This window comes from Vipera ursinii (genome assembly GCF_947247035.1).
Source record: "Vipera ursinii genome assembly, chromosome: 5".
Classification (NCBI taxonomy): Eukaryota; Metazoa; Chordata; class Lepidosauria; order Squamata; family Viperidae; genus Vipera; species Vipera ursinii.
This window is the reverse complement of record NC_139518.1, coordinates 73,428,631-73,456,516: the sequence shown is the minus strand read 5'-3', so window position 1 is coordinate 73,456,516 and position 27,886 is coordinate 73,428,631. Positions and strand designations below refer to the sequence as shown.

Here is a 27,886-nt window from a genome sequence, read left to right as displayed (position 1 = left end):
ATTAATTTCTGCCTCATTTATCTGGATCAGTCCTTCTCAACTTTAGCAACTATAAGTTGTATGGATAAGTCCCAAAATCTCTAGCTATTACTGGCTAGGGAATTGAAGTTCACACATCTTGAATTTGTCACAGTTGAAAATTGAGACTATCATGTAGATAAGCCTTGTACATAGAATATCAAAAATCCTAAAGTAAGAATTGCATGGATAGAAATTAAAATCAAGCATTTCTTCACTAATGTGCCAAGTATTCTGTCCTGGTTTTTCCCCACTTATGCCAATTTTCAAAGCTACAAAGAAATAAAAATAAATTTTCAACGCAACATTATATCTGCTTTTCTATTTGTTTCTTTTCCCGTTATTTTTTTCCTTAATTTTTTCAACTAGAGAAAACCTCCGTCCCATGCCTTCAACATAGAAATATTCAAATATGTTCCCCCCCATGAGGTTTAAAATGCTAAATTGGTCCTTAAAATAAAAAGATGAAATTTACTGTTGCACTTTTTCATAAATTAAAAATAAATCTCCCCCTCTTTTTAGTCCTTTCTCTTTCCCATATATCAGGTGTCTGGATTAAAAGAAGGAAGTCATGTATGTATAGCTAAATATCTGATTGTGTGTTGTACTGTGACATCTCCGGTGCTGTTGGAGCTTGGCTGTTTTCTTGCATACGTTTCAGTATCAAACTAGGTAACATCATCAGTGCTAGTTGGGAGTGGGGTCTCTGTGTTGTAGTACTCTGTATGCTTGCGTTGCACAGCAGGAGTTCCCAGCTCCTTGGCCGCAGCCCACTACTGGGTTATGAGCTGTTCAGGCCACAGAAGTGGCAGGTGAGCGCCAGGTGTATGCATGCGTCCCCACCTGTGTGAGCAGCAGGCAAGCACCTGCCTGAACGCTCCATTTGCATGAGCGTTCACACAAATGGAACTGTGAGCTCGAGTATTTGCTGCCACTCATGTGGAACCATCCCTCTCCCTTCCCACCCCCCGCCGATCCACAAAGCCAGAAAGGTTGGGGGACTCTGTTGTACAGTGGAACGCTTCTTCTGGATCAGTATGACGTTTGTTGGAATCCTGCAGCTGAAGTAGCTGTCTACTACTATATATTTTCATGCTTCTGCAAAATTACATTTCACAAATGCTTATATTCCAATATCTATGTGTTTTATAGTATTAGTTATTTTCCTTTAATGAGTTCTTTTCTTTTGGCCTGTTAGGAAACATGACTTATCATTTGGTACATAGAAATGTGCATCTTTTGAAAGCACAATGGTTATGAGAAAAGATTTTGTCCCTTCTATTTTGTCATTGAATACAATCTATGGTTTGTGTGTGTGTGTGTGTGTGCGTATGTATGCCTATGTAAGCTTTTCTTCATCATTCCACCCTTCAGATGTGTGCTAAATACCTTTTGGCTACATCTGGCTAGCAATTCCAGGTTTCAGTTATCAGTTGACTACTTCAGACTTTAACTAGAGTGCCTAACCACATTATTCTACTTGACTTGGAAGAAGGTTTTTTGGTGGGCCAACATTACACTGCTATATAAAAGCACCCTATACTCCTTTTTGCAATTGATGCTATTCATGCCTGATCTGTAGACATTTTGAAATTTGCTAATTTTTTGCAGCTAAAGTTTTTATTAATGAAATTGCACGCCCAGTAGAATTTTTTTTAAAAAATTACCTCAGCCTCAAAAAAAAGTTATAAATAAAAAAACAATATATTTGAAATTATATTACTGCAAGATAACCATGCATTTATAAATCAAAATAACTATATAATGTTTCATATCCTTAATATGTTTGGCTGAAGAGCAACAAATAAGGAAAGGAAGACTTCAAGAAGCTTTATGATATCTAAACTGTATATTTATTTAGACTTCTGCCTCAAGCAGTGCTATCACTGCAGACAAGGTAGTCTGCACAACGGTGTCAATTTCTTAAACGGTTGCCCAGGATTAGTTAATAAACTAGAATTGACTAGTGACTTGTAAGGCAGTCAGTTTTTCTGGTTTTCCCAAACTGACCTGAAGAAAATAAGGAACTAAAAATGGTCTCTAAATACCGTTTTTCAGATCCTATATTCATGTGGGCAAATGTTCTAAAATGTTGTTACAGACGTGTTGGCCGCTGGCCGTTGAATAAAATTAATCTTTTTAATCTTTGTAGGATTCATTCACAGCAGTTCTAAAGATGCCACAGACTCAGAGAAAGCTGATGAAACACGACCCCACCCTTTGAAGGAGAAGGGAGACATGGTGACCTTGGAGCAAAAAAATAAAACGCTAGAAGCTCAGGTGGCCTTACTTAGAGAAAAGCTAGTAAAAGAGGCAAAGGAGAAGGAGGGATTTTCCAGTGAAATAGCTAGATTGTCTCAAGCTCTTTCTTTAGAAAAGGAAAGAGCTTCTGGCTTGAGCAGGGAGCTCCAGCAACAGCAGACAATTTATGAGCAGGCAACACTTGAAGTAGCGATGCTGAAAGAGGGACATGAGAGTCAAGAAGAGAAAATTCAGACTCTGCTTCAAGAGATAGGCGCTGCTAGCCAGATCACCGTAGAAGGAAAATCACAGGTAAAGACCCTTGAAGCAGAATTGGGTTTATTGAGCAGGTTAGGGACACCTTGCCCTGTGGTAGATGTTGACTTGGCAAATCAAGAAGATACCTCAAGAGGTGGGCCTTTGCCAACTCGCGTTAGTGCAGCTCAAAAGAGCTCATTCCACTGTAGCGTTGAAGGTATCTGGAAAATAAGCCAGCAGATCATTAATGCCTCATCTCAAAAAAGCAGTTGTATTGCAGGCCTCGTGCAACAGGCTGAGCAGTTACAGAGGAAAATCTTGGAGGCCGATGAGGAGAATTCTCAGCTGAAGCTGAAATTGAGCGAAACTATCCGTCAGAAAGATGCATTTGCGCAGGAGAAGACCTCCCTCCTTAAACAGCTAGGGGACCTGCAACAGAAAAACACTTCTTACGCGGAAAAATGTAAGGAAGAGGAGAATAGAGCACTCGTCCTTTCTGAGAGGCTAAAAACAGATGAGGACCTCTTGGAAGAGTGTAGGGCAAAGGATGTCAGAATAGCTTCTTTAGAGCAAACGGTGAAAGATAAAGATTCGGCCATTTTAGTGATGAAACAATCTGTTCGAGACACGGAGGAGAAGCTTAGCATTTCAGAGGCTAAAATCGGAAAATTCGTGGATCAGGAATCACAGCTGAAGGCGGAAGTTGTAGACCTGAAGAGACTGAATGAAGTTGAAAGAAAGAAGAGAGAGGAGTCAAAGCAAGTCACAAACGAGTAAGTTTTTATTATCTTCCTGCCAAATAGCACAGGGTACAAATCTAAATATCAGGTGAAATTAGACCATCTATATTCTGTTTACCACCTTCCCTTTTCCCAAGGGAGCAGAAATGTTTAATTTAGGATAGTTTTTCAATCAGATTTTTTCTGGAAGTTGAACTCCCACTTCTAGGCTTCAGTAATTGGAATCATTGACTATCTACAGGTAGTCCTGGAATTACGACAGTGCATTTAGTGACCATTCAAAGCCGTGAAAAAAGTGACTTATGGCCGTTTTTTACAGTTACGACCTTTGCAGCATCCCCATGATCATGTGATCAAATTTCAGATGCTTGGCATGCTGGTTCATACTTATGACCGTTGCTATATCCCGGGGGGTCAAGTGATCACCTTTTGTGACCTTCTGGCAAACAAAGTCAATGGGGAAGCCAGATTCACTTAACAACCAGGTTACTAATTTATCAGCTGCAATGATTCACTTAACAGCTGTGGCAAGAAAAGTAAAATGGGGCAAAGCTCATTTTACAGGTAGTCCTCGACTTACAACAGTTTGCTTAGTGACTGTTTGAAGTTACAATGGCACTGAAAAAAGTGCCCCCCGAGCCACAGCCGAGCAAGATACCTGCCTGCCCACCCAGTGGTGCTCTTCCTCCTGTCCAAGGTTTTCATTGTTGTGAGCATTTCTGTTGAGGATTGGCAGTGGGGGTGGGGTGGGGGGTGTTTGGTTTTTATTCCCCCCCCCCCCATCTGCTGGGTGATTGCAACAGATTTTGGTCACTTCACATGATGCTGGGACACTGTGACCATCATAAATATGAATCAGTTGCCAAGCATCTGAATATAAATCACAAGACCCTGGAGATGCTGGAACAATCCAGCTGATCGGCGCTTCTTCTGGGTTCAGCAGAAGCGCCGGGATCAGCACCAAGCTCCAGCTGAAGCCTGGCGCTGATCCTGCTGCTTCCACTGAGCCCTGACAGCCCAGAAGAAGCACTAATCAGCTGGAAAGCAGCACTGATCCTGGTGCTTCTGCTGAGCCCTGGCAGCCCTGCAGCTCCAGCCAATTTCTCGCTCAGGCTTGTGCGGTGCTGCCACCAGTTCAGCTCATTTCCCTCCCCCGCTATCACTTTTCTAGGATGGCTGCGTACCACCTGCCAGGTGCCAATGTACCACAGGTGGTACCCGTACCACTGGTTGAAAAGCCCTGCTCTACAAGAACATCATGCTTAGCAAACTAATTAAATGAGCAGCTTAAAAGGAGCTCAAGACTCATGCTCAAATAATACTCATGAATGGCTCCTGCCTCAACTGGAGGAAGGTATTGAGTCAGTTTTCTGGAACATGCAATCTTAAGTATTTTTGTTAAACGATTGAATGATGAAGTGAGGGGATGCATACCAGATCTGAAGAAGGCATAAGGCTCTTCTTCAGGAATAGCTAGTGCCTTGCAAGACAGGAACAAAATACAGTTAAGATCTTGCTAGATTAGAGAAATAGGTTGAAAATAACAATGATATTTAACAGAGATAAATGTCATGTTCTTTAGTCTGGGAAAAAAGATCAGTGTGCCACATCTTGAATGGGGGAGGATGAATGTATTTAGAAGAGAAAATTAATGCACTCTGCTTCTGGCCATTGTCTAGAACAGGGGTAGGCAACCATGGCTCTTTTATGACTCGTGGACTTCAACTCCCAGAATTCCCAAGATGCAAATTGCAACAGCTAGGTGCTAAGGTATGGTCCATGTTAAAAGATCTACAGCAGGGGTCTTCAAACTTGGCCCTTTTATGACTTATGGATTTCAACTCCCAGAATTCCTCAGCCAGGCACACTGGCTGAGGAATTCTGGGAGTTGAAGTCCACAAGTCATAAAAGGGCCAAGTTTGAAGACCCCTGATCTACAGATTGCTAGTTGTTGTATCTGTATAATTTAAGATGCTAGTTTTAACTTTTAAATCCCTGAACAGTTTTAGGCAATTTTAGAGGGGCTGTTTCTCAATAGGAATCTGTCCAGACCTGTCTGGAACGTCATCAAATGTGCAAGAAGATCTCCATGGAACTACACAGGACACAAGTAGTGATAACAAAAATTGCACATTTTGCTGATTTGGCTGGACTTCCCATATAACATTGCTTGGAATCCAAAAGCAGTTGTGTTTGTGAAAGAGAAAAATAGAAGATTTATCTAGAAATCTAAATTAGTCACCTTAGTGTGTTTTTCCTAACAATTGTTACCCATGGTTGACAGTCTATCATAGCTTTAGTGTAACTAATACAGGGGTCTTCAAACTTGGCCCTTTTATGACTTGTGGACTTCAACTCCCAGAATTCCTCAGCCAGCGTGCCTGGCTGAGGAATTCTGGGAGTTGAAGTCCTCAAGTCATAAAAGGGCCTAGTTTGAAGACCCCTGAACTAATGCCTCATAGATAGTCTGCATATAGCTTTTGACCCCTTTTGGTTTTCTCTGAGTTCCCCATAAATGACATTTCTTTGTTCTGATCAAAAAGCAGATAGGTGTGTTACGTTTCTCCTGTCTATTTCTTTTATAAACCCTGTGGACATAACTAACAAAACTCATAAAATTGGGGATGAACACTTTGGGCCCATTCAAGTACACAGTGGTACCGGAGTGGGCCGCATATGTCCTCGGGCTCTTGGACGCAAAGACCAAACTGAAAAATTAAAGGCACAAATAATTGCTTGTTCCTATCTGAGAAGAAGAAAATTAGCTACCGGTTCTGCTGAAGTGGTGTGAACCGTCTGAATCCCACCACTGGCTCTATTCTATTCCTGATTTGTTAAACTACAGTAGAACTCTGCAGCTTAGGGGGTTAATTCCTAAAAGAGTTCATTCTCTCTTTCTCACACTCATGTGCAGGTGTTCTTTGTTTCTCTTTCAGATTGAAAGAAGAGCTATTAAAGAGTACTGATCTCTCTTCCCGTCTGCAAGCAGAAATCCAGCAGAAAGATGAAGAATATGCAGACCTGAAGGAGAAGTTGGCTGATACGAAAAAGCAGATCGAGCAGGTTCAAAAACAGGTCTGTAAGAGGGGGAAAAAAAGTCTTTTTCTGTCATTCTGCATGCAACTCACCTTTTGTCTTCTGTACTTACAGGTAGTTCTCGACTTACAACAGTTCATTTAGTGACTGTCCAAGGTTACAACAGCACTGAAAAAAGTGACTTATGATCGTTTTTCACACTTGCAATCATTACAGCATGGCGACTGGTTCATAAAAGTGACATGGCCAGTCTTCACACTTACGACCGTTTGCAGCATCCCCATGGCCACATGAGCAAAATTCAGACACTTGACAACTGACTCCTATTTATGACAGTTGCAGTGTCTCAGCGTTATGTGATCACCTTTTGCGACCATCTGACCTGCAAAGTCAATGGCGAGGTCAGATTCAATTATCAACGGTGTTACTTAATTATTGTAAATTGGGGCAAAGTTCACTTAACGAATGTTTCGCTTAGCAACAGAAATGTTGGGGTCAATTGTGGTCGTAAGTCGAGGACTACCTGTAGTCTTAATTTGATTAGTCATGCTTGAAGATGTAAAATCGGGTTAAATTGCAGCATTCCAGGAAGAAACTAAACAGATTGGCCTTCTATGGTCATCAGTTGAGAACCTCTTTTGAAGGTTTATTGATGGTGGTGGATATCTTTTGTTTGGATTTTGTTCAAAGCCTGTTTAGGCCAGCATCACTGGAGAATTTCCATTCCCACTGGTGTAACAGAACTATCATTAACTTCCAGATTTTTCTGGCTCTTTCCTTTTTTTTCTTGCACCTAAGTCTAGATCAGGGGTGTCAAACTCAATTTCATTGAGGGCCGCATCAGCATTACGGTTGCCCTCAAGGGGCCGGGTGGGTATGGCTAGGGTGGGTGTGGCCTACTGGGTGGGCGTGGCTAGAGTGCGTATGGCCTACTGGGTGGGCGTGGCCAGCTCTACATCGTTCGCATCAAGGGTGCCTATGGGGGCCTGGGCAGGAGTGGGGCAGATCTGAGGGTCTCTGGCAGAAGGAGGGTCTCTGGGCCAGGGCCAAGGCAGTGGGGGCCGTTCCCTCACTGTTTCCAGGATGGCTTCGCGGGCCACATGAAACCACTTCGTGGGCCGGATCCGGCCCCCAGGCCTTGTGTTTGACATGTCTGGTCTAGATCAAGGTCTTTTTTCCTCCCTGCTATTAGAAGCTCAATGTCATGGTTCTGACAGATGAAATTCTTCAAAGAACTTTGAGGCATTGCTGATCTTAAAGTATCATTATTCGAGTAGCATAGAATCGGCTATGTACATAGGCTACGTACATAGGCAAAGCCAAAATCTGAATTCCCCTCCCCTGAGCACATAGTATCAAGCACAATTCCCTCCTCTAATGAACAGTCATAAATCACATTCTTCAATTAGTTCGAAATGCAGGCTTCCCTCCAGTTCTCCAACCCATTTCTTATCATCTCTTATTTCAAAAAACCTTGATTCTCACACAGTTCCAGTATTATTATGTCTAACTAACTCCCATTCACATTCCTCCTTCTCCCCCTCAGTATCATCTAATTCTAACTCTAATTCTAAGAGTAAAACATAAGAAGGAAAATGGTTGCATCTCCATACATTGTCAAAGCAAGAACATCCGATGTTAGCAGCGCTGACACTCCATTTGTTCTTTCAAAAGAGCACGGATGTTCCTGCTGGAAGTCATCTATCTGCTCACATCGGTGCTTGATTTGTTGTCCTCTGTATTTCAAATTGCAACCCAGATATGTGGAAAAAGTAGCATTCCCCAACTGGGTATCATCTACCCCCACTGAATCTTTTTACAGGTGAGCACCATGCGTGCTGAAGAGAAATTGCTGCGGAGCAAAGTTAACGAACTTGAGAAGGCCAAAGGCCAGCTAACTGAAGAACTAGATCTCAAGCAGAGGACGATCCAGCAATTTAAGAAGGTGCCAGAGAATATTTTGATCTTGGTAACATTACGGAAGCGGGGTTGACGATGACTGGCGTAAGATGGCCCTGGGAGTGCAGTCAGTCTTTGCATGTGAATTTCCTAGTGAAGACCGCCTGTGCTTTGCATGTGAAGTTCCTAGTGAAGACAGTCGGTGCTTTGCTTGCCAAGACCGTGAAGGTCCAGAGAGATTCACTCAAAGACAGTCTGAATTTAACGTGGGTTACTGCTATGCGTATTTAGGACTGCTACCTGCAACTGAGCATAGGCAATTCTGATTTTTAGAATTACCCAGTTTTTATGGTATTTTTTTTTACAAAATGTTTAGTGTCTTATGTCTGGTGTTTTTATTTCTGTGTCCAAATCAGGACGATCTGAGTAAGAAGCTGGAGGACCTGACACAGCAGTACCAGAAATCATGTGAAGGTATGTAACAACTAGGAAGGAGACAGAGAGAGAGAATGAGAATGCGAATGTGTGTGGGGTGCACGTGTGCATGCTTTAAATGTTTCTGCTTCTTATTCCCCCTGGATCTTATCCTTTTGTTAACCTATATATGTGTTGACGTGAAGTACTATAGGAGTAAAATCCTCGCTCCTCCCACTAGCGTGCTTCCTTTCTGCCTATAGCAGGAAGCTGAAGCGGGGAATCACTCGGGTTAGAAAAATGGTCCTGAGGTCTACAGGAAGAGCCGCGTCTCCCTGTTCCTCAATGAATTCCATTTCATGGAAGGATTGCAAAAGAAGGTTTACAGAGCAGCCATTTTTATTTCGAACTTCAGATGTACGTTGCCAAGAGAAAATCATTGAAGACATGAGACTGACTTTAGAGGAACAAGAACAGACTCAGTCTGAACAAGAGCAAATGCTTCAGGCCACATTAGAAGAGAATGAAAAATGTAAAGCAGGTAAGCCACGATGGAGGATAATGTGCGTTATCCCTTCTGCTCCCTTGCACAAATGCCAGGCGGCCTTTTGAAGCTGAGATGTAGATTTCAACTATGGGCAGTCTTTGACTTACAACAGTTCATTTAGTGACTGTTCAAAGTTACAAGGGCACTGGAAAAAACGACTAATGACCATTTTTCACAGTAACGACCTTTGCAGCATCCCCACGGTCATGTGATCAAAATTCAGACACTTGGAAACTGTTTCATATTTATGACCGTTGCTGTGTCCCAAGGTCACAGGGTCACCTTTTGCGACCTTCTCACTGTTGTAGCTGCAAACAATCGCTAATCAAGGCAGTTGCTAAACGAGGACTACCTAAATAGGTATGCCACCCAGCTAAATACGTTTGTCCTAAAGATGTTTTTCAACCATGAAAAATGTTATAGGATTGTTTTTGCTTGTAACATCTTAACAGGGCTGTATCCTTGGAATTTTCTAGAGAGACAGAAACTTACATATTTATTTCTAATTGAATCAGGATAAAAAGAATATTGGCATCCTTAAACCTTTTGCATTGAAGAAAACTCCTGGGAATGCCATGGATAAGGCAAGAAAACAAATTGATGCACTATCGAGCAAAGAGTTCTCACTCAAGGCAGAAATAATAATGATAATGATAATAAAGTTGGAAGGGACCTTGCAGGTCATCTAGTCCAACCCCCCCCCCCCCCCCCGCTCAGGCAGGAAACCCTATACCATTTCAGACAAATGGCTGTCCAGTCTCTTCTTAAAAACCTCCAGTGTTGGAGCATTCACCACTTCTGGAGGAAGGTTGTTCCACTGGTTAATTGTTCTAGCTGTCAGGAAGTTTCTCCTTAGTTCTAGGTTGCTTCTCTCCTTGACCAGTTTCCATCCATTGCTTCTTGTCCTGCCTTCAGGTGCTTTGGAGAATAGCTTGGCTCCCTCTTCTTTGTGGCAGCCCCAGAGATATTGGAACACTGCTATCATGTCACCCCTCGTCTTTCTCTTCATTAGACTAGAAAGATGATTCTATTAACTAATCTCCACACTTTAATTATAATAATAATAATAATAATAATAATAATAATAATAATAATAATAATAATAATAATAATAATAATAATAATAATAATAGACATACCCAATTCCAGCAGCCGGTCCTTATGTGTTTTAGCCTCCAGTCCCCTAACATAATAATAATAATAATAATAATAATAATAATAATAATAATAATAATAATAATAATAATAATAATAGACATACCCAATTCCAGCAGCCGGTCCTTATGTGTTTTAGCCTCCAGTCCCCTAACCATCTTTGTTGCTCTTCTCTGTACTCTTTCTAGAGTCTCAACATCTTGGCCAGGTTCAAATTGTTTTTATAGGTGGTCACATAGTCAGCCAGATATTTAGACTGGATTTGGCATTTTTATCCACCTATAGAGTCCTTCCTAATGGCCTGGGAGAGGGGTGTGTGTTACTGTTTGATGGAGTTAAAGGCATTCTTGTAGGATGTAATCTATTCCAAATAAAGCTGCTTTTTCTTTTTCAAACGATGGTGATTTTGATTATTTTAAATTTAATGGCCAGCCAACTCAAGTGGTGTACAAACGTAGAAAAAACCAATTAAGATTTTTTTTCTAAATGCCATCCAAGAGTTTTTATTATTGTAATATTACAGTAATGATACTACAGGATAAGTAAGTTAATCCTCTGATGATACCGTTAACATGATCAAACAATACCTACCTATCCCAGGACCTTGGGAAGGATTCAGTAGGAGGACAAAAATGCAAAATCCAGTCTAAACATCTGGCTGACTGTGAAATAAACCGCAATAATAATATTAGAGCCAGTTTGGTGTTCTTGGATAGGCAGTTTGGTGTGGTGGTTAAGGTGCTGACCTAGAAACTGGGAGACTGAATTCTAGTCCCACCTTTGGGCCACTCACTCTCCCTCTCAGTCCCCCCCACTTCTGACAAGCAAAGTCAATGGGGAAGCCAGATTCACCGGTTTACTAACTTATCAACTGCGGTGATTCACTTAACAACTGTGGCAAGCAAGGTCATAAAATTGGCCAAAGCTCACTTAACTAATGTCTCACTTAGCAACAGAAATGTTGGGCTCAATTGTGGTCATAATTTGAAGACTACTTATATAGATATATCAGCACTTTGCAGGAGAGTGTAATCATGAAAGTTGCACCCTTGGTTTCACAGGGCAGGGAATTTGACCAATCCAGTCTCTCTTGATCCTCTGAAGTTTCAACTTGCACCAGTTCCTTGAATTCTGTAATCCAGGGGTCTTCAGACTTGGCCCTTTTACGACTTGTGGACTTCAACTCCCAAAATTCCTCAGCCAGCGTGCCTGGCTGAGGAATTCTGGGAGTTGAAGTCCACAAGCCATAAAAGGGCCAGGTTTGAAGACCCCTGCTGTAATCTTTGTATGCAAATTGTGACTATCTTCGGTTGCTGCTAATGGGATTCATTTGGTCTCTTGCAATTGTATGTCATGTTGCTAATGCGCATATTTTGCTGTAGAATTGAAAGAATGGGAGAAAAGATACCATGAACTAAAGGAGCAGAAGAATGATCCTAGGTCACAAGACATTAATGAAGGCTGTGAAAAAGACACAAACTTGCTTCACGAACAATTAAAACAATTGCAAGAGAAATTGGAGGTAATGCGTCAATTCCTGTGGCAATATGGGATTTCATGCCAAATTACTTGTGGAGATGATGTGCATGTCTTGTTTGTTTCTCAAAAAATTTCCCCTAATAAACTAGCATCGGTAGTCTTGACAGAAGTAACAAGGATTTTTACAACAATATGATCAAAACAGCATGATTCTAATTTTTATGAATTTCAGTTCCCCACTAACTACACTTAGGTTCTTGGGTAGAATATATGGGAAAATGTATTTCTTTAGATCAGGGGTCTTCAAACCTGGCCCTTTTATGACTTGTGGACTTCAACTCCCAGAATTCCTCAGCCAGGCACGCTGGCTGAGGAATTCTGGGAGTTGAAGTCCACAAGTCATAAAAAAGCCAAGTTTGAAGACCCCTGCTTTGGATGGTGTCAGCTCTAGAAGAGAAGGGCTTAATCGGTTTGTACTAACATATTGTTATCCAATGCTATTGGCAAGAAGGAAGCCACCATTTTGAACAGAATTGGTAAAAAAAAAAGGACTGGGACACCCACTCCTTAATCTTATTCAGCTGAATATTGAGTCTGTCAGCAGGATCATGAAGGAAAACAAGCGGATTCAAGGCAAATAAATGGGAGATAGAATAAAATCTATTTCCCCTTCCAGTATGAAAGGAGTGAATGTATATGCACCCTATGCACGTGAATGGATGCATATACAGCAGGGGTATCCACAGAGTGGTCAAAAAAAATTCAAGATGGCAGCTACAGTGGTGCAGTCAAAGCTCTGCTTGTTTCTATGTATGTTGGGCCTGCAAACCTCGAATCATACCGTTGGAGTTCCATCTTGCCTCTTTTGACCCTACCTTGAGAAAAAGGATGATCTGGCACCAAATAATGGTCAAGACTGAAAAGACCTGTGATTCCTTGATTACAAGCAATTTTCATGAAAGAAAAATGGCTTTGTATAAAGCCTGTGTTTCTCAAATCCACATGAAACAAGACGAGAGAAATGAAGATAGAGCTCACAAATGCAGAGTTCAGTGTCACATGTGAATTTGATATTTAAACGCTTACTCTTTTGGCAGGCAGGCAAGGATGCTTTGAGAGATTTGAGGAAGGGGAGTGGAGATTTTCAAATTTCAATGGAGCATTTTCACTTCCTTTAGAAGAAAAGGTGTAATTCTGATTCCTTTTAAAACAGGAATGCAAAGAACTGCATGAAATGGATCATAGGAAGTGGCTGGCAGAAAAGACGCTCCTCATAACTCAGGCGAAAGAAGCAGAAACTCTCCGAAACAAGGAGATGAAAAAATTTGCTGGAGATAAAGAATATTATGCCAAGCAACTCACAGAAGCAGTAAGTGAATTTTTGCTTTTTCTTTGTATCTCTGAAAAAAATCCAAGAGAAAGACTTGTGAATGAATGCCTTCCAATTTATCCTGTGCTTTACTATTGTGCATGTGTACGTAGACAAATTATGTATGTAAGAGCACATGCACACACACATGCACATGTTATAATGCACTGTAGCTTTAAAAACTAGAAAGTCCTTCAACAAGAACAACAACAAAAAATACAGGGAGTCCTTGACTTACGACTACAATTAGGCCCAAAATTTCTGTTGCTAAGTGAGACAGTTGTTAAGTGAGTTTAGCCACATTTTACAACCTTTCTTGCCACAGTTGTTAAGTGAATCACTGCAGTTGTTAAATTAGTAACACCGTTGTTAAATGAATCTGGCTTCCCCATTGACTTTGCTTGTCAGAAGGTCGCAAAAGGCGATCACATGACACCGAGATACTGCGACCATCATAAATACAAGTCAGTTGTCAAGCATCTGAATTTTGATCACGTGACCATGGGGGTGCTTCAGGGGTCATAAGTGTGAAAAACGGTCGTAAGCCACCTCCTTTAGTGCCAGTGTTACTTCGAAAGGTCACTAAATGAACTGTTGCAAGTCAAGGACTACCTGTGATAGTCTAAACATCGGGCTGACTATGTGACTGATCATAATAATTTCCAAGGATTTCTATCGGGACACTCTGTGCAAGGCTGCCTCTAAAAATTACACAGAAATTACAGTTAGCACAAAATATTCTCATGACTGTTGAATATTATAACAGCTCTCTGTCCAAAACAATAGCTGTTGCAATGCCCTTGTGGTCATGTGATCAAAATCCAGGCCTTTGGCAATTCTCCCTCCCCTCCAAAAAAAATTAAAATAAAAGAAATCCTTATGACTTGCTGCAGAGACATTGCAACCGCTCTCCTTTCTCTCCTCACCATCTCAGCTGCCCACCTGGCTCACCAGCGGCAAACTGGGTCCTGGAGACCTCGGCCCCTCCACCCTCATCCACTTACTTTTGGTTTGTTCTGCAGCTGTTTACAGTCATGCCCAGCTGATGTGAGGCATGGCTTTCCTACTAAGCCTGCATTGAGCCATCCTGCAAGCGAGTGCCATTCTTGCGGTCCTTCAGAAGATTTCTTTCTCCAAATCATGCCAGGGCCTCCCCCATCCCCTGAGGCACACTCTGCTTAATGACCCACTCATCTCTTAACAGCCACAATTCGGAGTGCTGGGCTTGTAGTGATTGAGCAAAGCAGTCACATGGTGCCTTGATGTATGACTGCAACAACTTGCAATCAAAATTCCAGGGTTACTGTTTCGGTTACCAGTAAGTTTTGGGATGCAGTCTAAAATGTTGGTTTTGACCCATATGTCTTTTAATATCCAATGCTTGTTGGCCACCAAGGTGCTTACAAGATAGCCTCCTTTGCTTTGAGTTGGCCCTCTCAAGTCATCCTCCACTTATTTAATGGAAGGAAGGTGAGGGTTTTGAGCAATGTTTGCTGTGATAGTCTCTAGGTTATGCAACATCTTCCTCTATATTAGATTTAGCATACACCAGCACCCTCATTGTTGGCCAGGGGTACCCATGGGGTATGGTTAAAAAAAAAGTCAAAATGGTGGCCATAGTGACAACAAACCCACCATCTTGTTACACCATGTGAGCTAATTGCACAACACACCGGCCTCGCAAGTCAATCATACATAAAATAAAATTATTTCCCATTCAAGAGCCTAACAGCCCATGGATAAAAGCTGTTCTTCAGCCTGTTGGTACGGCTGGCTATACTCCTGTATCTCCTACCCGATGGTAGGAGAGTAAAGAGATACCGACCAGGGTGTGAGTCATCCCTGAGGATTTTCCTCACTTCCAAGGCAGTGAGCCCTGGCGATGTTATCCAGTGGTGTCAGGGGACAGCCCACAATGTCTTGTGCTGTGCTCACCACCCTCTGTAATACTTTCCTATCCGCAGCAGTCACAATACAGTGCGAGAGGACGCTCTCTATAGTAGACCAGTAAAAGAAGGTCATTAGCCGTTGTTCTACCCTGTTCTTCCGCAAGACCCTGAGGAAGTGGAGTCTTTGTTGGGCCTTTCTGGCACAGTTGAAAAACTTTCAAAGCTTTGATTGCATTGCCAGAGCCACCATCATAACAATTTTGATCATATCTATGAACACACCCACCTCATTGTTGGTCTTCCGGAGTTAAAGACAGTTAAAGACCATTCCCAAGGGCCATTGGGGAATGGTCACCATTATATTTAGCACTTTATGTTTTGTGGTTGTTTCTGTTTTTATCGGCTTTTATATTTTACTTTGTTTTTATGTTTGTAAGCTACAAGGAATCGTAAAGAAAACAACACATCTGTCATGTCTTTTCTCCAGGAAAAATTTGTGGCAGAAAAAGACCTTGATCTTCAAAGATGGCGAGTAGAAAGAGACGAATTGGTGGCAGCTCTGGAAATTCAGCTGAGTTCTCTAATCTCAAGTAATGTACAGAAAGATAAGGAAATGGAAGAATTGAAAAAGATGGTATTGAAATCTTCTGGGAAGGTTTGTATAGCATTGTTACTCCTTCACAAGTCTTTCCTCTGCTGTTCTCAATTTGCCTATCATGGGAGCACAGATACAGTTAAAAATGATGATGATGGTCTTGGCAAGGTAATCGAAGGTCGATCTGTACGTACATGCAAATTGATTTCCTTGTTCTTATGACCATCTGGCATTTTTGACATCTGTGCTCCAAGAACACTCAACGTCTGCCTATTGCCACTTCGCAACATTGTTTAATTGATGCACACACCACCTGATTTCCAATGACAGCTCATAAGAAAACAGGAGAATTATAAAAGAACAAAGGAATGTAGCAATAAAACGATAACCGAGAAAGCAGAGATGGGAAAACTGGGTAGCAACAAAACACATATCTATTCCTTGGAGGTAGCTATACCCATCCTAACCAAAGGCCTGGTTGAAGAGCCAGATCTTCAAGCCCCTCCAAAACACCAGTAGGATGGGAACCACTCAGACTTTTTCTGGAGTGGGAAACCTCATTCCAGAGGGCATGTTTGATGGAAGCCTTTTGGGGAGTTGTTGACAGCTTTGAGAACAAGTTTACCTTCACAAGGAAACTTCTGGAGACAATGCACTCATTATTTGTCAGGAAATAGACACACTACTTTAACTAACTTGATACTAGGAACGATCTGCCTTAACCAGAGAGAAGTGTAGCCTAGTTGCACAACTAGAAAGAGTGATGTCAATCACACTTGCATTGTGTGACTCACACGTAGCTTCCAAGTTTTCACTCTTGACAGTGACTCTCTGAGGAAGAATTTCTGGGGAACGGCCATGAGAGAATTTCCGAGTTACACCTGGGTGGCCATTAGGGGATGAATGCTGAATTAGATATGATGGTAGGTTGATCAAGGGGGATTTTTCTTTTAATCTAGCCCTCACACAGGACTAGTGTTTTCTGTCATCGCTTTTAAGAGATTATCAGTGGCTATAATTAAGCACTGCATTCTCCACATCCTCTGGCTGCAGGGCAGGCTCTTGATATTTAAAGTTGCTGATTGAAAGTTCACAAGAATCTTGTGCGACCTTTGGAGGTGCAAAATCACCATCAGTCCGTATCTCTCTTCTTTCTCCAATTCTAAGTGCTTCCACAGCATAGGCTGGTTTGCAACTGTCAGATCATTGTTGGAACTAATAATAATGACAAATGTGAATTTATTCTGATATAGGCTATTCTTGATTTACAACCATTCTCTCCCCCCCCTCCCTCTCTCTCCCTCCCTCCTCTCCCTCTCTCCCCCCTCCTCACCTGGTAAGCTGGCTTCACGCTGACACACATTTTTATTGGGCTGGCTCTCCTGCTGCTTCCTGTGAAGATGCAGCAAAGGCAGGAGCCCCATCCAATAAGCTTGTCAGCTTCTCAGAGGACAGCATGAGTTACATACACACACACAGAGAGAGAGAGAGAGAGAGAGAGAGAGAGAGAGAGAGAGAGAGAGAGAGAGAGAGAAGGGAAGCGTAATTGCCTCTGTCTCTCTCTCTGCAAATGTCAGAGGACGGACTGGGAGCCGCAGGAGAAGGCTGAAAGAGCCGCATGTGGCTCCAGAGCCGTGGGTTGCCAACCCGTGGTATAAGGGATGTGAGCCAGGTGGCTGGCCTTTTCATTTATAGCCTTCATGATATGGAACAGGTTTCCTGAAAGTACCAATGATCCTTTTCTCCTGGGCAACTTCTGAGACCATTAAGACCTCCCTATTTCAATTTGCCTTTGACCTTGAAATATAACGAGCACCAATTACATTAGTATCCTTTTTTAAGGATCCAATCTGGGTCAGTCACTGGGACGGGAGGTTTAGCCTTCTGAGCTTTCGGATTCGTGCTAGACCTCATTCTCAGGGAAGTAGAAGAGGTTTTTTTTAAGTTTTATGTTTTGTTTTTATTGCTGTGCACCTACCCAGAATCTCCACTGATTGGGGTAGTTTACAAATCTTGCAAATAATCAAGTAGGCTTATTTTATTTAAAAGCAATGTTGGAAGAGAACAAAGAGAGATCCCCATGTATATCTTCTTAAATTCCCAAAGGAAAACCAGGCTACAGATGCAATGAATAAAGAATATGTTTAAATTAAATACTATTGAACAGAAGATGTACTGAAATCCCCGTATTGATCCACACATCGCTACGTTTTAAACTGTGTTCTTATTGATCCTGTCTGAACCTATTGAGCTAAATATACAATGTCTTTTTTTCTTTTTCCTGTAAAGGAACACGAAACTATCCCTGAAGGATTGCGAGATGCTGATTCGAAGGAACTAATTGAGATTGGATGCGAGAATGTTGCCTCTGCGGTGTTGACTATTTCGAATGGAGCAGAAAAAACTCAGCTGGAAGAGTCCGGTAACTCTAAGCAGGTGCAGGTAATGGTAGTTTACAAATTTAAGTCTTCTTAGCGGGGGTGGGGTAAAGGACTGGTGCATTTCCCTTCCATTTTGAGGACCACCTGAAGGGGAAGGTCTTAGGGCAGGGATAGGCAACCTCGGCTCTTTTATGAGTCGTGGACTTCAACTCCCAGAATTCCTGAGCCAGCTGTGCTGGCTCAGGAATTCTGGGAGTTGAAGTCCACGAGTCATAAAAGAACCAAGGTTGCCTACCCCTGTCTTAGGGTGAAGCAAAGATCTTAAGTATTAGGGCAGAGCAAATATGTTCTGCTCTAATACCCACATGGAAAGTTTTGTGCATGCAGATTTTCTTTCATTGTGGGTCTCAGGTAAGAATGAGGCAATTTTGGCTTTGTATCTGTTATATTCCAAAGTTCTCCATTCCTTTAAGAGTAACTCTGGTTTGGTATGCTGTACTGAAGCTAATATAGCAAATTTCTCCCACTCCACTCAAGACCGTCGACCAGTTCTCTTGCCTCCGCACAACCTGGGGCTCTTCCCAAATGTTAATATCTATTGGGGTATGAGTCTAGTTATAGCAGCTCAATAACTTTCTCTAATGTTAACATTTTCCAGCATACAGCTAACATGAAAGAAATCTTTTATTCCTTCTAATCTGCTTCCAGCAACATGCCCTATTTTCCTGTGATAAGAGTGATCCTATGCCAGGGCCACAGATGTGGGACCCCAGTTTGGCTGATAGATGCTCACCAGCAGCTTCCAGTCAACCAGAAGCAGTCATCTCTGAACATGCTGCAAGACTTAGGATTGTAAGTTGAAAAACAGCCCGTGAGTCGAAACCAAAACAGCCAAGCAGAACCCAACAGCTGTATGACTCACATGCTCTCTTACAGTTTGTCCTGGAGAGCATCTACAGCTGGATCAGAGTTCAGGACCTAACACCAGGCGTATGCATGAACTATCAGAGACCAAGCCCATCTTGCAAAGGTCCCTCTATAGATAAGAAGCTCATAGAATTATAGCTCTGGATTGCATCTACGCTTTAGCATTATAAGAGAGGGGAAGCAAACCCATAATTAGCTTTCCTGAAGAGCCTAATACCATAAACAGCGTTTCCCCCCCCCCCCCAGTGGGGCTCAAGCAATCAATTCATAGCCATTGGTAGAGCAAGAAAGCAAGATCCTTAGAACAGTTGGCCCCAAACCTTTGGGGCACTGGGGACTGGGTCCGTGAAGAGAGTTTTTTTCACGGACTGGAGGGGGCATGGTTTTACGTGCTACCTTCACCCCTTGGATGGCGCTTCACTTGTTTGTGCGGCCTGGTTTCTAGCATGCCACAGCCCAATGCTGGTTCACAGACCAGGGTAGGGTGGGGTGGGGACCCTTTCTCTAGAAGATTAAACCTGGAATCTGGTTGTTCTCTTTTCCTAATCCTGCCACATACTTTTTTTCTTCTTGTTTCATAAAGACTTTCCAAACAGAGCGTAATGCACAAAAAGAGAAGAGTTCTTAATAAATAAATTTAAAAGAGAACTTATTGGCAGGAAGGCAAATCAGGAGGTAATCTAATGGTTGCAAATACCATTCCTGTCTCCCGGAAAATAGGTTATTTCTAAAATGGGCAAAATAAATCTTCGTTGAGGATTGAACCCTCACATATATACAATATGGAATATTGATCTTGTACTACTTGTATTCTGATCCAGCATGAAGTATTAGTTCAGTGAGCTAAGCACTCCAGAGCTTACTCACTTAAAAATCTAATAATTGAAGTAGTTTCTCTAAATTGAACAAGACTCTAGTGTCTGGTTAACTTTCAACTATGTTTAGTTTGGAAGAGAAGGATTAAAAAGATTAAATCAGTACAACACATCTTTCAATTAGGATCTTTAGCAATTGTTCTTCTTTGCCTGTACTCTGTAAAATTGGTTAAATTCCTGAATTAAAGACTATTGGTGGTAGATAAGTGTTGTTGAAAGAATGTGTGTGTGAAAGAAAGAAACAATGCCCACCATTTTTATTTTATTTTTTGCTTTGAGGGCCTCAATTTACTCCTGCAATCAATTGGGGAAGCCATATTTGATGTCACTAAAGCTGGCTTTATTTTTTATTTTTACTTTAGTGGGAGATCTGTGGAGAAGAGAAAACAGAAAGTAATTAGTTTTGGAGGCAAACTGCTCACATTTATAATCTCTTCCAATGGCTCAGAATTGTGTTGCCAATGTTGAGCATCACAATGGCCAAATCTTGGCCCTGCAATTTTTGGGGGGTTTGGGGGGTAAGAATAAGAGGGTTATAAAAATGGAAGTGTGTCTTCCAGAAGACTCCCAATCCTAATCCCACCCAATTAAAAAATAATATTACCCCAAGTGGCCTATATTTTGTTGAATGTGGCTGGCATAATACTGGAAATCACATGCAGTCGGGAACTGCCTGCTGCTTATGCCAACTGTTTTTATAGTTATTAGAAGAAAGTGATTGCTTTATCTGGTTCTTTTGATACAGCAAACTTCCAGTTGCCGTAAAACTTTCTCAAAGAGTGGATTTGATTACAGATATCCCGACACATTATTTGGAACTAATTTCTTTTTAATTGCTTCTTTGGGTGCCATTTTCTCAAGCAGACATAGCCCATAATTCGACAAAGCAGCATATATTATTAATATAATTGACAAAACAAGATATTTGAAACAGGATAAAGTTGCAATTAAGTGCTGTTCTATCAGGAGGATATTATGGTAGAAATCAAAGCACCATTATGGTAGAAATTAGAGTCCTCCCCTTGGCCTCTTACACCACTGGTGGCAACGAAACCGTGTGCATTTCTGAACAATGGAGATCTTAAAGTCCCATCTAATTCTTTCTTCCATAGCTTAAAGAAAAACAAGCTAACTTGTCAAAGTGCAACACTACTGGAAATGGCTCATTACTGCAACAGTCTAGCAAGGTATCTTCAGGAGATAATATTCTGGTAAGCACCCACCTTGTTTGGCGTAATGGATAGGGCCTCAGCCTAGGAACAAAGGAGATTGTGAGTCTGTCCTGCTTTAGGAAACAAATCTGCTGGATAACCTTAAGCAAACTCATTCTCTTTCAGCCCTAGGGTGGAGGCAATAGCAAACCATTTTCAAATATCTTGCCGAGAAAACTGCAGAGACTAGTTCACACAGTTAGCAGGAGTCAAAAACTGATTCCTGTGTGTGTGTGTGTGTGTGTGTATTCTTTGATTAGGCTAAAAATACGAATCCCGGGCATGTTAATGAACAGAATGCTTGAACACCGGGATGGAGTAAAAACCAAACAGTTTAATATACCAAGCTTTGGTTGGCCAATTGCCAACGTCAGAGTAAAATTGCTGGAGAAGAGAGAACGCGTTTATATTACTGGTGTTTTTGCGCTTTACAGCGGAGGAGGAGGCCAATGGAGCCCTGGCCTTCCTGGATGTGCTGGTCAACTGTCAATTGGACGGTTCTTTCCACACATCTGTCTACTGCAAACCCACACATACTGACAGAATCCTTAATTATAGGAGCAACCACCCTATAGCCCATAAGGTCAGCTGTATTCGGACACTGTTCAAGTGGGTGGATACACACTGCAGTACGGACAGGGCAAAGGAGGTGGAGAGTTGTCACCTCTACCGTATCTGCAGGAGCAACGGGTATCTGTTACACTTTATCAGATGATACAGCAGGCCACATGAGCCCCTCAAGGACCAACATGAGGGCACGCCGATGGTACGGATAACGCTGCCTTATATCCATGGCGTGTCCAAAGCCACGGTGCGGATATTGGCTCCCTATAATGTCAGTATCACCCATAAACCTGATCAAACCCTGCACGCTAATGTAATGTGTCCAAAGGACCCACTCCCCAACGAGGAAAGGTCCTCAGTGATATATAGGGTGAGAAGTGAGGATTGTTGTTGTAACTACGTTGGGGGGATGGCAAAACGATTGAGAACCAGGATGCATGAGCATGAGCTTGCTGTTAGACAGCAGGAACAATACTCGCAGGTGTGGGCAAACCAGGATGCATGAGCATGAGCTTGCTGTTAGACAGCAAGAACAATACTCGCAGGTGTGGGCGCACATGGCCAGTCACAACCATATCTTTGACTTGGCGGGGGCTGAGGCCATTGCCCAGGACAACACCAAGGGTGGCTGACTGCTTAAAGAAGCCTGGTTCTCGGACCAGTTTTCAATTAACTGCCGCATAGATCTGCTCCCTGCCTATCAAGCTCATAGGAGCTGGGAAGAAGAACAGCCTAAGCAACGCAAGCACTCACAGAGTGTGCCTTCAAGGCAGTATCAGGACCTTATGGCCGCGTGGCGTCATTGCATTGCAATAGGCAAAGAGGAGGGGGGAGGAATCCCCAAAAACATCTAGCGTGGGATAATGAGGGTACCGTGGGGTAATGACAAGGGTACCGATCGTGGCAGAAAGAATGGCTCACGATTCGCCCCTGACAACAGGCATCCGGACACATCTGCACTCTATGAGGAGGGCGCAATGCCCTAAATTCGAGAGCACACGCATGAGAGTGAGTGCGAGGCAGCTCGGGATAATACGGCCGGCGGAGGTAAATAGACCTGTGATGCGCTCTATGAGCAGAGCGCAAAGACGCCAGTAATATAAATGCTTTCTCCTCCAGCAATTTTACTCTGGTGACGTTGGCAGTTGGCCAACGAAAGCTTGGTATATTAAACTGTTTGGTTTTTACTTCATTCTGGTGTTCGAGCATTCTGCTTCTTGGTGTTGGATTTTGCTTCGCTGAAAGATGTTTAGTTTTCAAATGAAACTGGTCTTCTGGGAATAAATCATTTGAAGTTTATTGATGCACTTCTGTGCTGCTTTTCAATGTTATGTCTTGCAGTAAAACTGTACTTCATGGAGTTCTTTGCTAGGACAAGTTTTTGATATCACAGTGTAAGACTTATTGCAAAGATTTGAACAGGGACATAGAGTGTGCAACAGAGTCACTTTTCCTTAGAGATTTCTGTTCATTTTCTGAAATTGTTTTGCTCCTCATTTTAAGGGCAAACCTAATAGTATTCTCTTCTGCTTTCCATTTTTATGTCATGTTGTTATTCTTGTAGGACCAACCAGATGCTGTCTTAGATTCTTATGAAGTGTCTTCTGAGAGTGAACAAATTAGCCGCTTTCCAAAACCTGAAATGGAAATTCAGTTTTCACCTTTGCAGCCCAATAAGATGGAAGTAAAGCATCAAGGAAGTCCTTCCACAGTGACCCTTAAGGTACCCAAGACAAGAAAGAGAAGGAGCTGCACTATGGATGAGGTACAAAGTTTGGAAGAAAGCAAATATTCTTAGTGTGTTTCTTATACACTTCTCAAAATGGTACTTCTGAAAGAAATCTAAAAAGTTGATTATTATTTTTTTTTTATTGAAAAGTTTTAAAATACAGTTTTCCTTTAAAAAACCCCCCTTCCCCCTCCCTACTACCCCCCCTACCTCCCCCCAACCTCCCTCCCTCCCCCTCTCCCTCCACCCCCCCCTCCCCCCCCCGACTTCCCAGAGCTAAATACAAGGTATATATATATAAAAAGGCAATCATAAACAACCATATACTAACAACTATAAATTCTAAAATCCATCACTCTCTAGCTTATATAGGATAAGACACACCTTAACAATATTAAATATATATAAAAAACTAGAATAAAAAAAGAAAAAAAACGAAAGAAGACTTATTCGAATGCTACATAAAACTTCTTAACCCTATACTTGTTCTGGATAAACTCAATCCATTTTCTCCATTCCATAATATAACGTTCTTGCGAATGATCTTTCAAATAGGCCGAAATCTTCGCCATCTCTGCCAGGTCGGAAACCTTTAAAGTCCACTCTTCTACGGACGGCAGTTCCTCTTTCTTCCAATATTGGCCTATCAAAAGTCTTGCCGCCGTGATTAAGTTCAACATCAGCTTAGTGTCCACAACTGTAACTTCTGCAATTATTCCCAACAAAAAAAGTTGCGGACAAAACTTTATCCTCTGTTTAAAAATCTTCTGCATATTCCACCAGACTTTTATCCAAAAAGCCTTAACCTTCTTACATGTCCACCATATGTGAAAATATGTTGCATCTTCATCACCACACCTCCAACATTTAGGCTGATAATTCGGATACATACTTGCAAGTAAAAAGTTGATTATTAAATCGCCAAAGGATGTAATCCCAAATTAAGGAATAAGTCCCCTTGGATTCAGTAAGACACACTTCCTTATAAATGCACAATTAGTCATGATTTCTTAATGATTTGGCTTGCACAGTTGTATGTGCTTTTTTAAGGAATTGGATGCATATAGTTCTACGTTTATAATCTAGGCTAGTGTGTCTCAACCTTGGCAACTTTAAGATGTGTGGACTTCAACTCTCAGAATTTAAGTTGAGGTCCACACATCTTAAAGTTGCCAAGGTTGAGAAATATTGATCTAGGTAGGCAGTTGCTTTGTGCTAAATTAAGGTACACCTTCCTTTAACTGTTGCCAAGAAAATAATAAGAATATGTCCATGAAGCCACCAGGATTTGGGCTCAATTCAAAAGACTTTTTTTTAACAACCTGCACTAATATTTATATAAGTGGTAGTCGTTTTGTTTAATTTATTTGGGGGGAAAAACAGGTCCTAGCCTGAAAACATGGAACCAGTTTATCGCAGGTCTCTTTTTTAAACTAATGTGTACTTCATGCCTAGCTGACAACTGTTCTGTACCAGCCTGCTACCGGCCCTGCAGAAAAGGCAGGGACAACCCCTTTTACAAGAAGGCAAGAGGCTGGAACTAGGCCTACCAAATTTATGGATACAAAAGCAAACAAGACACGAACCATGAAACAGGAGCTATTCAAGCGATTGCCTTCAGCAAACCAGCCCTCCCACGCATTCCCCTTTTATACAGTTCAGGGCGTGGCTTCTCTCTGCCTCCTTCCGAGGTGCCCCATTGCCTTCCTCTGTTTACTTCTGATTGACTGCCTCCTGCGTCGGGCGTCCTTGAACAGGGCCAGCTGTGGGTCATCTTCATCCACGCTGTCAGGCTCACACAGCTGGGTCTCCGTCGTGACCAGGTGGGAGGGGCCTGGCTGAGGGCTCTCATCAGCAAGCTCTCCAACCCCCTCAGCAACCTCTCCAACACCCCCCTCCTCCTCTGAGTCGTCCGACCCAACTGCCGAACCCACAGGCTGAGCCTGAATCACAACAACAACTGCCCCTGAGGTTATGGTAGAAATGAAACGCATAATGTGAGCTGTAGCTATAACTCTAGTCTTCTAGCGTCTGTATATGACTAAATCTTATGATGTACAAGCCTGAACATCAAGAGTGTCTCTTTTCCACCACCACCACCCCAAAAAAACCTCAGAAAATTCCACTCCAGGGAATCTGAATGTGCAGCTAATATCTGACCTTGATCAGTCCCCTCAAATGTTAACACCATTTCTTAACTGTCAATACTATTTTTTTTTTCAAAAGTCACATTTCTAAAAGGGAATGTTTAACTTCAGGTTTGAAATTTTATATAAATACTTAGGGGTGACTGCATGGAAAAATAATTTTGTCTTCTCAACTGTGCTTCCTTCAAGAATAATATGCTGTCAGGTTTCTGGAAAAACAAACTTAGAAATAAGGACATTTCTGATCTGAGTCAGGTACTGAGGCTCTTTAAGCTTTACATGGTAGATAACCAAGTACGGTAAAAATACTTTAATTCAGGGGTCCCCAACCCCTGGCTGTGGCCCGCTACCGGGCCATGGCCTATTCGGAACCGGGCCACGTAAGCCAGAGGGCCAGTGCATGTATATAGCTTAACTTGTGCAAGCAGCGGGTCAGGTCTGTGTATACACACACGCATCGCTCAACTTGTGCAAATCAAGCTGTGTGTGCATGCGCATTTGTGCTGGCCCGTTGCTCATGTAAACTGGTTCCCCTTTCCCCCAAGCTGGCCTGCCAAACCACAAAGGTCGGGGACCGCTGCTTTAATCCTTCACATTTCAGCCAAATACCACATTTACATTATAACAATTATCACAACTGATCTTTCATCTACTATTTCTTACCATCTCTTGTTATCAAGCTTGCTTTTTCAATATACAATAAAACCTCAATTTAACAGACCATTTTGAGAAGAAAAAGGTATCCATTAAGTTGAATACCCATTAAATTTGACTTTTTGTATTAAAACTAAGTCACGTCATTTTATGTCATTTTATAGCATTTGCTTAAAAGTGTAAGTATAAATAGACACAAATAATGTATTTTTATAAATGATCTTTTACTATTTTGGAAACAATGTTCATTGTTTAAAGGTAAAACTAAGCAAAATTTTGTTTACAGTATATCAAGTCCACTGAATTATAATCTGTGAATTGAGGTTTTCCTGTCTCTTGTCTTTTGATCAGAACTGTTGCTTCCTAGCTGAAATCTGCCACTATTTATTCATATCCAGTAATACTTTTGTGAGATGGTAATCATGTTGGTTTGAAAACAAATTTCATTTGAACAGGTTTTATTTTACTGCTTTACTGCTAATAAAAAGGAAAAAACCAAAATTGTACGTATACAAATAACACACAAGATACAGAGAAAATGAGATAAAATTTTAATAAAATAAAAGGTAATCACAACAATAATCTCAGTTAAAATTGGTAGTTTTTGAACTGTAAATTGAACTTGGAATTATATTGGTGAGTCTTTTTTCTTTTATCTCAATAAAACCTCAATTCAATGACTTAGAATGTCATATTTCAGCAAGGCAGCCTTTGATATCTGATACACCCAGGATTTTTCACGATGTTCCTTTGGAGCAGGTACAATAAATCTAAATGTCTTCAAAAACTAATAAATTCCAAATGTTTGGAGTATAAATTAACAGCACATTAACATCTAAAACCTATTCATAATTGGGAATAACATATTTAGAACAAAAATGATGGGCTGGCTGTACTGTAAATTGCATTACTTATGGTCACACATACAATCATTGAAAGATTCCCCCCCCCCTAAATGTTAAAAGGTATAACCTTATTTCATTTGAGGCCACAACATTATCTTAATCAGAACGGAATACCTTATCAAAGACATATTTATACAGGTATCCCTTGTTAAGCAATTGTCTCAGAGAGCAACTGTTCACAAACATGATGGTAGAAAATGATAATTAAAAAAAATCATTTTCTAACCAATGTGCTCCTTTATTATACAAAAGTCCTCAGTGGGAAACTGATTAAAGTCTGGTCAGTTTCAGGCAGTAGCAGCCAGCCACCAAAGGGTTCTAAGCAACTAATTAAGGTCCCAGAGCTTGATAACCTGTGGTGGCAGAGAAAAGCAGGTCAGAAAGTTTATCTAAGCAGTCTTGCTGCCCTATGATGGGGGAAAAAAGAAGGAAAATGGTTCATGCACAGGATATGTCCAGAGACAGCAGCAACCGGCAATCTTTGCAGGTTTTTTTTATCTTTATAACAGAGTCACCAAGTTCATTTAGCAACCATTTTGTTGGAACCAATTGCAGCCACAAGATGACAACTACCAATGCATTGTATTTTTATTCACATGCTCATTCCTTCATGTCAGCTTAGATTTAAAAGAAAAAAATAGTTTATTACATAAATAATGTAATAGGAATAAGAAAATTAGGGCATCATTTATAGTATAATAAATCTATGTATGGTTCTTTCCCCCCTCCCCCCAATAGCCCTCTGGAATTCTCATTCCCCAGTAGCCCTCTGGCACAAAATACAAAGGTTGGTCCCAACCAGCAGGCAATAATTTATTTTGGTTCTGTTCTATTCTATATTCCTATCCTATCC

General features: G+C 41.5%; 1 protein-coding gene across 1 annotated transcript in view; it reads left to right on the top strand.

Annotated features, from left to right (window-relative positions):
- The window catches only part of KIF20B (kinesin family member 20B), a 62,287-nt gene that overhangs the window by 26,760 nt on the left and 7,641 nt on the right, over positions 1-27,886 (top strand). Inside the window, exons 19-29 of the mRNA XM_083364126.1 lie at positions 2,171-3,290; positions 6,194-6,332; positions 8,116-8,238; positions 8,609-8,666; positions 9,022-9,147; positions 11,691-11,830; positions 13,001-13,156; positions 15,533-15,700; positions 17,930-18,082; positions 20,936-21,034; positions 23,163-23,363. Of these exons, the coding sequence (XP_083220252.1) occupies positions 2,171-3,290; positions 6,194-6,332; positions 8,116-8,238; positions 8,609-8,666; positions 9,022-9,147; positions 11,691-11,830; positions 13,001-13,156; positions 15,533-15,700; positions 17,930-18,082; positions 20,936-21,034; positions 23,163-23,363 (2,483 nt within the window). The remainder of the gene's footprint in view (positions 1-2,170; positions 3,291-6,193; positions 6,333-8,115; positions 8,239-8,608; positions 8,667-9,021; positions 9,148-11,690; positions 11,831-13,000; positions 13,157-15,532; positions 15,701-17,929; positions 18,083-20,935; positions 21,035-23,162; positions 23,364-27,886) is intronic.